General features: G+C 32.8%; 1 protein-coding gene across 1 annotated transcript; it reads right to left on the reverse strand.

Annotated features, from left to right (window-relative positions):
* Positions 1-86: 86 nt before the first annotated feature.
* Positions 87-10,767, reverse strand: zgc:113333 (beta-N-acetylhexosaminidase). Its single transcript, XM_051106851.1, has 14 exons — positions 10,561-10,767; positions 10,055-10,197; positions 9,551-9,941; positions 9,349-9,458; positions 7,289-7,376; positions 6,883-7,047; positions 6,568-6,751; positions 5,464-5,535; positions 3,287-3,491; positions 2,993-3,075; positions 2,781-2,856; positions 2,602-2,697; positions 2,379-2,468; positions 87-895 (listed from the first exon to the last, which is right to left on the reverse strand). Exons 2-14 carry the CDS (start codon positions 10,126-10,128, stop codon positions 697-699), a joined length of 1,833 nt encoding a protein of 610 aa, XP_050962808.1. The 5' UTR covers positions 10,129-10,197; positions 10,561-10,767; the 3' UTR covers positions 87-696.
* Between the last annotated feature and the right edge of the window lie 281 nt (positions 10,768-11,048).

Below are 11,048 nucleotides of genomic sequence, written 5' to 3' on the forward strand. Positions count from 1 at the left end.
AACGACATGAGGGTGAGTAATTAATGACAGAATTTTCATTTTCAGATGAAATATCCCTGTAGAGATTTTGCAATAATGAACCATGGAAAACAGTACAAAATACCTTCCACAAGTTTTTATTAAAAAAAAACAACAACAACAAATTAAATAAATCCAGCAAATTATGTATTATTGGCATTGTGATGAGGCTGTAAATATAACATAAGCTCCATGACCAGCAGATTTCCAGTTTTGAAGTATTTCAATAGCTAACATAGAACTGAAACTGTAATAATGATGAAACACTGAAGATACCAAGTATCTTCAAGTATTCAATCTTAATTGTAACATGATTGCTCAGAATTGCTCAATATTTGTGTTCCTCAAACCGAAGTACATAATGCATGTCAAAGATAGATAAAGACTGATCACATGACCTGTACCAACGTAACTGTAAAGGAAAATAATTTATATCATTTTGAGGCAACTCAAACACAGATGAAATAAATGCAAACAATGCATAGTGTAGTAAGTTGACTTCTTCAAGAAGTGCATACACAGTGTAATTAAAGAACTTTTATGCAACTTTACATAAGGTTGTTATCACTTCCAGAAAAGCATTCAGGAAACAAGCACAATTCCTGAGGTTGAAAAACACAGTAGGAAGTTTGAATGCTACATTTTGGAATGCCCTTCTTGTTGGTCCGCTTGTCTGTTTCACCTGTTTTTCAAAGGCTCGACCTTTGGCTGTCCGTTGAGTTTAATGATTCGTTCTACATCAACCACCAATCCATGAAGTCTTTCTATGTGTTCACTGACGTTCTCCTCCAACCACTCCTCCAAAGTGTCTGGGTAGAAGATTGCCTCCATACTTTGCCGGAAAGTCAATAAAAAGGCATCCCATTTATCCATCAATCTGACAAGAGGGAAAAAAGCAACATTTAACAAGAATATCCAGAATTTTTCGTTTATGGTTTATAATAATCTACATCTCCAAACATAAGCAAACATGTGTTCAGTAGAACACAAACAAAGATTTTTAACTCAAACCGCTGCAGTCATATAATGGCAGTCAATGGGATTCACGGATTTGAGAGTCAAAAAAACATACACAGACAAACCCAAATTAAACTCTGCATCTCGTGACGATACATTGAAGTCTAAAGACACGAAACAACTGGTCTGTGCAGGAAACTGAAGAGTATTTATATAATTTTTTACCTCTGATCCACCGCAATGTCCAACTGTCCTGAACGCGTTCAAAACAGCAGGTGCGTGACGCGTCAACGTGCTCTGGCATATACGAGAGCAAGCAACCATAACTTAAGTTAATCAGGCTCAAAAGTTGGGAATCAATGAAAAATCAACACTCCTGGAGGAGTTCGCACAACCAAACGTAATATTTTAGTTTTGAATCAATTGCAACAACCAGGATAAGCACAAGTAAACAACGAGTGACGTGTACGTGCGACAGATCGCTTCCACGCATGCGTCTACCATGCCAGAGAACGTTGTTGCGTCATGCGCCGTCTGTTGTGAACGCGCTCAGGACAGTTGGACATTGCGGTGGATCAGAGGTAAAAAAATTATATAAATACTCTTCAGTTTCCTGCACAGACTGATTGTTTCGTATCTTAACACCTCAATAGATCGTCATGAGCCTTTTGTCTGCATATGTTTTTTTTTTGACTCTCAAAGCCGTGGATCCCATTGACTGCCATTATATGACTGAATTTCAACATTTATTAATGATTTACTAAAAATCACAAGTTGTGTATGTTAACTTTGGTTAATGCACTGTGAACTAACACGAACTAACAATGAATGACTATTTTTATTAACTAACATTAACAAAGATGAATAAATTCTGTAATAAATGTACTGTTCATTGTTTGTTAACATTCATTAACTAACATTACCTAATGAAACCTTATTGTAAAGTGTTACCGTTTGTATTACTATTTTGGATTAGTTTTAGTCTGTTTGCATTATAATTCCAATTAAAGTTTTAGGAATTTATTTTTTAATTAAAACTTACTTGAAATAGTACTTAAAACGTCATTTGACATTTTATTTCAAGTAGTAACAAGATGTTTTAATGTTTTTAGTTTTAAGTTTAATAATTTTGACGAGTACTTTTGCATGACTTCTTGAGTTGATTATAATTACTATTTTTTGGTAAATTCTGATACAGACTAATACAATAATGAATCTTTTAGACATTATTCATAAACAAATTCATTGAAAAGAGCCACTGCAAAACAATTTACTATGGCTCACTATGACTGTCAGAACCCTGTATCCAAATAATAACCAAAATGTCTTATGAGAAATCTATAAAGATAATAAGTTAGCTAATAAATATGTTAAATGATATGTGAGTGCTAAAAAACCCTTACTTTTTCAGATCATCTTTGAAAAATGCAAGATTTCTAGGGTTTGCAAAGTTGTGTTTGCGATTATACGCACTGAATGATCCCTTGACATGGCTGGAAAACACAAAAACAAAATGTTTAAGACAACGAATTAAGTTGCATTAACAGAAAAAAAGCACTGTCTTAAGCTCGATGTGAATGTCATTTGAGCTTATATGCAAAGCCATTCGGAAACACAATCACTCACTAGTTTTGCAAGATCTTTTTAACCGAGCTCTCAAGGTTGTCGTTGATCTTCTTCACCATTTCATAAACATCTGAGCCAGGAAAGGATGCACCCTTACTGCAGAACAGTCAAGAGAGCACCCGTTATAAACATCGCAATCAAATACATCTGTATAAACATCTATATATACAATGGCATACCACTCATTTTTGCTCAGCTCTATCTGACACCCAAGGAGGCGTTGTACCTCACTCTGTGCCTTGGCTTCAAATGAACCTAAAGGTAAACAAAACACATAAGAGCATGACACCATCGCAATACATCACATATGATTTTATTCTACTCACTCATAAAACAGCAAGTCACATACTCAACCCCTCCAGAAATAAAAAACGTTGGTTTGGACACTCACCGTATTTCAGTGTCTGAAGACAGACAGCCAGAGAAGGGATGGCCACTGGGAGAAGCTCACACAACACAGTGTGATGCTCATACCTGAAATGCACATTGTTTTCATTCATTTCAAGTATTACTAAAGAAATGTTTTAATAATACTGTTATGTCATCACATGTGTATGTTTGTATCCTCATATAAATTGCAAACACAGTAGTGTTTTAGGTTTGGAAGTTCCTAAAACCATTATAGTTTGTATGTTTGACGGCACAAAATATTTGAAAAAGCAATTCAGTGAAACTGCAGGCTTACCTCTGCCAGCCAGTCAGAACGAGGCCTTGGAATCTCACAGACTTGTACTGCGGCATGGATGCAATGACTTTCTGCCACTGTAGGTGGTTTTGTAAATGGTGATTGATTGGAGTCCAGTTCTGGTCAATTCCAGAAGCTCCTTTAAAAGCGCTAGCAAACCACACGGTCTTAAATCCAGCCTTTTCATACTTTGAGATATAGCCACCTACAAACAATAAGTAGATATGAAATACCGTTCAAATGTAGGGGATGTTTTTTTTTACACTACTAGTCAAATATTTTTTAATGTTTTTTTTAAAGAATCCTCTTCTGCTCACCAAGCTTGTATTTGTTTGATCCTAAATACAGCAAACGCAGTAATATTGTGAAATATTTTTACTATTTAAAAGCACTGTTTTCTATTTGAATAAATTTTAAGATGCAATTTATTCCTGTGATCAAAGCTGAATTTTCAGCATCATTACCCCAGTCTTCAGTGTCACATGATCCTTCAGAGATCATTCTAATCAATCTATGATGATGTGCTGCTCAAGACCCATTTTTATTATTATTATTATTATTATTATTATTATTATTATTTAAAACAGTTGATTAATTTTTTTTCAGGAATCTTTGATGAATAGAAAGATCCAAAGGTCAGCATTTATCTGAAATAAAAATCTTTTGTAACATTAATCAGTATAATTGTTATTGTTTTTGGGGGAAAGAAATTACAGAAAGGAATTTGCTTTAAATTGATCAAAAGTGAAGATAAATACATTTATAATGTTACAAAAGATTTCTATTTCAGATAAATGCTGTTCTTCTGAACTTTCTATTCATCAAAGAAACCTGAAAAAATTCCACTCGGCTGATTTCAAAATAATAATAATAGTAATAATAACAATAATAATATGTTTTTGAGCAGCAAATCAAAAAAATGATTTCTGAAGGATCATGTGACTGGAGTAATGATGCTGAAAATTCAGCTTTGAAATCACAGGAATAAATTATATTTTAAAATATATTCAAATTAAAAACTGTTATTTTAAATAGTAAAAATATTTCAGAATTTTACTGTTTTTGCTGTACATTGGATCAAATAAATGTAAGCTTGGTGAGCAGAAGAGGCTTCTTTAAAAATAAATAAATAAAATATCTCACTGTTCAAAAACTTTTGACTGGTAGTGTATGTTTTTGAAAGAAGTGACTTATGCTCGCCAAAGCTGCACCAAGGCTTTGATCATACTAAGAACTATAAAATATTATACATTTAAATTTGATTACCATTTAAAACTGCTTATATATATATATATATATATATATATATATATATAAAAATATTATTTTCAAATATTATTTTCAAATATTTAAAATTTTATTTTACCATTATATTTTAAAATATGCAATATTTGTTTATTTATTTAGTAATTTATTTTTTGATATTTTTTTCAGGATACTTTGACTAATAGAAAGTTCAAAGGAACAGCATTTATTAATCTTTTAAAACTGTAAATGACTTTACTGTCACTTTTAAATAATTTAATGCATTCTTGATGAATACAATTATCAATTTATTAAAAAAAAAAAAAAAGAAATTACTAACTCCCAAACCTTTAAATCGTATAACTAGTGTCATGGCAATTTTCTATTTCAATAAAAGTATGAGACAAAAGTCTTTTAAAGATTTTTTTTTTTGCAAGAATAGGTGACAGTCATTAGTCACAGCTCTAGAGTGCAACCCAGAGAAACTCAGCATTTATACCCTAATCAAACCTGGATGCTTCTATTTCATCCAATCAGAACACATGTTCAACACGTGTGTCCATTTAAGGTATTTAACTGTGTCCCCTCGATGTGTTTCTAATGTACACATCTAAAGTATTTAATGCAAATCATCTTCTTAGAAGCTAAGACGTAGGCAAACATCTTTTAGCAAACTGATGAAGCACGCATAGTAAAGCAAATAACAAAATGTCCCTCACACTGGTCATATTGCATATCTGCATATTGATCCGAAACTTCATTTGGACAACTTTAAAAGGCGATTTTCTCAATATTTTAAATTTTTTACACCCTCAGATTCCAGATTTTTTAAATAGTTGTATCTCAGCCAAATATGACCTGTATGACTGGTTTTGTGGTCCAGGGTCAGATATATGCAATATTTTCATATGAGAACCAGAACAGGGCCTTACCGATCTCTTTCTCATCCATGTTTGGGATGTAATTCCATATCATGGGCGATGCAAGCTCTTGCAAACCCGATTCTAAAAAGTAAACACACACGTCACTACTGTGTTATTGACATATTTTTGAAAGCTTGAAGGAGAAGTCCACTTTCAGAACAACAATTTACAGATAATGTACTCACCCCGTTGTCATCCAAGATGTTCATGTCTTTCTTTGCTCAGTTGTAAAGAAATTATGTTTTTTGAGGAAAACATTTCAGCATTTTTCTCCATATAACAGACTGATATGTTGCCCCGATTTTGAACTTCCAAAATGCAGTTTAAATGCGGCTTCAAACGATCCCAAATGCGGTTGTAAACGATCCAAGCCGAGGAAGAAGGGTCTTATCTAGCGAAACGATCAGTTATTTTCATTAAATAAAATACAATTTAAATACTTTTTCTTAAACGCTCATCTTGTCTTTCTCTCCCTGAACTCATCCTACATCGCTGCAGAAGTTCCGACCCAGTCTTTGCAAAGTGAACATGCAAAGATCAAACACCCTTAACAAAAAAGGTAAAACACCGATATAGGGTGATTTGGAAGTTGAGGGAGAACATGAGATGAGAGTTTTTCCACATACCCTAACTGTACCATATCAGTCCATTATATGGAGAAAAATCCTGAAATGTTTTCCTCAAAAAACATGATTTCTTTACGACTGAAGAAAGAAAGACATGAACATCTTGGATGACAAGGGGGTGAGTACATTATCTGTAAATTGTTGTTCTGGACGTGAACTTCTTTAAAGGTGCACCAAGCAACACTCTCCATTGTAAAAGCCTTTACCCTGCCGTGTTAAAATACCTTTCACTTAAAACGCTTTTTTCATACTAAATAAATAATTTCACAAGGTAACAAAAACATCTGTAAACAGCGCATCCATAATGGCATCGTCACCATAATTTGTTGTTTTTGCATGATCGTTAAATGTCACTGATAAGTCTAAAAAAAAAAAAAAAAAACTCAATGCACCTGTTGGAAATACACTATCATAATATGCAAATACTGCAAAAACAGTAAAGGTGACACCTGCTATCTGATAAGGCTTGCAGACTCTCTCATCATACCTTTGACAGTTTCAGGACTGAGCTTTCTAAACATGTCATCCCACAAGATCAGCTTGATTCCTTTCTTCAGTTTGGTCATAAATCGCCCAACGGCAGTCACGTGATTGAGAAAAAGCTTTCCCATGTCTCCACCGTTGGCTTCCAGCCAGCGCTTCGAATCTTCGCTTTCGCCCAGGCCACGCACCTAAATGTATTTTATCCACAGTAGATATGAGCTTACATTAGAAAGTAATAGGTCACTCTCATTGTGTTATTTACCTTCTTCCGTGAAATGTGACTATTTTCAATGATCCGTAGAGAATAAATATCACCAACCTCATCAGCACCAATGTGAAACCACTTTGCTTCCGGGTGTTTCTTCATAACCTGTGTTAGCATGTCTTGCACAAGATCCATGCTTCCTTGGGCAAGAGAGTTCAGGCTATTGGGAAATGTTTCCACTTCTCTCAATTTGAAATACTTCTCGTGTTTTAAGACAAACTAAAATGTGAACAGAAAGACTGATTCATAGTGTACAGTATGCTAATGAAGTAAAAACAGTGCATCTACAGCATTTGAATGATTTTTGCCTTCACATCAACACAGCCTCTGTGAATGGTTAACTTAGATGTGCATGTACAAATGTGAATGTTCCTTTACTGAAGTTTGTAGTGAGTGGATGTTATACTACAATTATCTACAGATATCTACAGTTTTTGTGACAGTTAGATGCTGTACTTGCCTCCATGTGTCCGAACACCTGCACCAGAGGAATCAGTTCAAGCTTGTGCTCTTTGGCCAGAGTCTTAATTTCCTCTATATCTTCCGGACTTTGCAAAAAACAATAAAGATAAGCAAGTTAAAAATATGTGTAAAAAGAAATAGAGATCTTTGAATTATGAAGAGTTTATTTGCAAAAACAGATAACTCTGGTTTTATGGTGTTAGTTAGCTGTATTTTTTTGTTATTTTTACTTTATATCAAAATAACCCAACTGCAGTTTGCAGAGATCGGCTGAATGGATTTGCTCAACTTTGCTAAACTCAGCTGTTTAACTTTAGGGGAGTTGGAAAATATTCAAAAAAAGTACAGTGTTCCTTTAAACTTAAAAAAAAAAAACTAAAAAAAAAAACTAACATGAACATTGGAAATGTTGCCTCAGCAACATTTAGCTTAAGTACCAAAATTACTAAAATTAAAAAAATAAAATCTATCTAGAATTATTTAAAATAAAGACAAAATACAACTCAAATAAAAATGAAAACTGAAAAAATAATGAAAACTGAAAATATGAATAAACTTAAAATATACAGAAATACTATAATAATAGTAATAATAATAATAATAATAATATACTTTATTTTTCTTGTGCCTTAAAAAGTTGCATCTAAAACTACACTGCATTTCAAAAGTTTGTAATAAGTACTATTTTTAATGTTTTTAAAGAAGATTCTTATGCTTATCAGTGCTGCATTTATTTGATAAACAAATAAATATATGTATAAATATAAATGATAAACAGTAATATTGTGAAATATTATTGCAATTTAAAATAGTGGCTTTCTATTTTAATATACTTTAAAATATAATTTATTCCTGTAATGCAAAGTTGAATTTTCAACATCAATACTCCAGTCTTCAGTGTCACATGATCTTTCAGAAATCATTCTGATATGTTGATTTATTATCACTGTTGAAAACAGTTCTGCTGCATAATATTTAGTTGGAACTTGTGATACTTTTACAGGATTCTTTAATAAATAAAAAGTTAAAAAGAACAGAATTTATTCAAAATAGAAATCTTTTGTAACAATATAAACTACTATTTAAAAGTTTGTGGTCAGTAAAGAAAAAAAAAAATCTTTTTTGAAAGAAATTAATACTTTCATTCACCAAGGATGTGTTAAACTGATAAAAGGTGAATAGCAAAAACTAATATTGTTTGAAAATATTTCTATTCTTTTTAACTTTTTATTTATTAAAGAATCCTGAAAAAAAAAAAAAAAAAAAAAAAAATCAAAGGTTCCAAAAATAATATTAAGCAGCACAACTGTTGCAAACATTGATAGTAAAAGTAATAAATCAACATATTAGACTGATTTCTGTAGGACCATGTGACACTGAAGACTGTCAGTGATGTAATGATGCTAAAAATTTAGTTTTGCGTCACAGGAATAAATCAGATTTTAAAATAGAAAACCATTATTTTTAACTGTAATAATTTTTCATAATATTTGTTTTTTTCTGTATTGTTGATCAAGTAAATGCAGCCTTGATTGGCATAAGAGAATTCTTAAAAAAAAAAAAAAAAAAAACATCAAAAACCTAATCCCAAAGGTTTGAATGGCAGTGTACTTTACAAAAAAAAAAAAAAAAATTAAAAAAATATATGTAAATCAAAATGAAAACATGCAACAGAACAATTTAAGAATACAATACAAAACAAAAACAGTTATATCATATTATATAAACAGTAATAATCACTCTTAAAAAGTGAGTTTTAAGAGAACATTAAAAAACATATATACAGTTTATAGTTTATAATAATATTTATAATAGTAAATAAAAATTTAAATAATCCTAAACTGAAAATAGCATATAAACAAAACTGAATATTATTCACTGTCATTGAAAAGGTGCAATTCCGTAAATATTCTTCAAATATCTCATTTTGCATGCAGCTGAAATAACAGCATATACAGGTTTAGAATGAGTAAATATTGCCTGAATTTTCATTTCTGGGTAAACGGAGTCAAATGAATTCAGGTTTAGTTAATCAGATGCTCAGAATCAGTCACCCACCTGTACGCAAATCTTGATTTGAGAATGCTGAGTTCCCCCTCATAAGGAAACATATCCTCATATTCCAGCAATATCCCATTAGCACCCAGAGATGACAGTAAAGGGAATATCTATAAAGGAACATAAAGGTAACTGTAAAAAGGACACTGTTAAAACATTACATCACATGATTAAATTGCATCCTGTTTGCACGCATTCTGACCTCCTTAAGGTATTTGACTTTGGGTGCGGCACCTTTCAGATCCAAGTGCACAATGTTTAATGCATCTGTGGGTGAATCATCAGGAGCTTCTGGTTCTAACTTTGGTTCTAACTTTGGTTCTAACTTTGGTTCTAACTTTGGTTCTAACTTTGGTTCTAACTTTGGCTCTAACTTTGGCTCTAACTTTGGCTCTAACTTTGGCTCTAACTTTGGCTCTAACTTTGGCTCTAACTCCTCTTCGTGGGACTGGATCGTCTTTTCTTTCACTGGATGATCCTCCAGGTTGTCTTGTACTTCTTTGACAGGATCCTCTTGATTATGAGCCACATTCAGCTGTGAACCAGCCCAGAATTTCCCACCTTGTATGATTTGGTGGGTCTTGCGACTTGAGCTAGAAATAAATGAATAAATAAATTAGGTCATAATAAATTAAGAGTGTTTGGGACGATGAAACATGGCTTGATGCACGTGCACATGGACACCCACGAGAACTGCAGTCCTCACCTGGGGTGATAGAAAAATTTCACCATGGCAACAATCACCAAGCAGCCCACGATCAACCGCATTAACTTGTTCATGTTTGCTTCTCTGCAGGTGAATGGGATAAACCATAGAAATGAAGACAGGTGCTGTTGAACTCAGGTGACCTTCAAAACAAAATTTGCATTGAAAATCACAAGATCTATTTGTTTACACAAATTTGTATAAACACAGGACACATGCATTTCATAAAAATAAAACACTTAAATGCAAATGAGCAAAAAAAAAGTGGAAATGCATCAATAATCAAAGTAGATTAACATGCATTAAATATATTTTCTCACAATTCGTCTCTTTAGGATAAAAAAAAATACATGTTTTCTCGTTCAAATAAAAGACAGGACGCTTTATAAATGAATGCATGTTGTTATCTCTTATTAAAAAACATCGAAATGTATACTTGCTTTGTTAAAGACCATTAAACCATAGGTAAAACACTTTATGAAGCATATAAGCAGACACAGACTTACTTCCGTGTGTAGTTTCCTGCTGCAAGTGCATTTGTGTGGTTGAGAAACGCGACAAGTTCAACCTGTTCAACGTGACGACGTAGTTCCAAGAGCTTATTTGAATTGATAAACGACAGTGGTAGAAGATTGACGTGTTTCTGCATCTAGCGAACACCTGACCGAGAACAGCGTGACAGTGAAAGTAAGCATGCGCCTCACATCGACGCTTTACGGCGTGTGTTGTTCATTATGTCAAATACCTGGCAACCGTAACATCACTTATAAATGCGCATTTAAAAATAATACCGGTTGGTACAGCCCATCATATGACTTCAGTTTTGATAGTTTTACATGACATGAGTGACAGCAGGGCCCTTATGTGTTACACGATATATTTAATCTCAAACACAAATGTTTTTCAGGGTTTCAGAATAAGATGTTTTTATATGAAAATACTTTATTTTAAACTCAAACATCTTAAATCTTCTCTAGCCTAGCTTGTAAAATGC

This window comes from Labeo rohita, chromosome 3 (genome assembly GCF_022985175.1).
Source record: "Labeo rohita strain BAU-BD-2019 chromosome 3, IGBB_LRoh.1.0, whole genome shotgun sequence".
Taxonomy (NCBI): domain Eukaryota; kingdom Metazoa; phylum Chordata; class Actinopteri; order Cypriniformes; family Cyprinidae; genus Labeo; species Labeo rohita.

Excerpts from the sequence above, each read along its gene's own strand:
- zgc:113333 (XM_051106851.1), bottom strand. The coding sequence starts at position 10,128 with ATGAACAAGTTAATGCGGTTGATCGTGGGCTGCTTGGTGATTGTTGCC. Across the intron at positions 9,459-9,550 it reads AAGTCAAATACCTTAAGGAG|ATATTCCCTTTACTGTCATC; the intron begins GTCAGAATGCGT and ends GTTCCTTTATAG. Across the intron at positions 5,536-6,567 it reads CAGTCCTGAAACTGTCAAAG|AATCGGGTTTGCAAGAGCTT; the intron begins GTATGATGAGAG and ends TTTACTTTTTAG.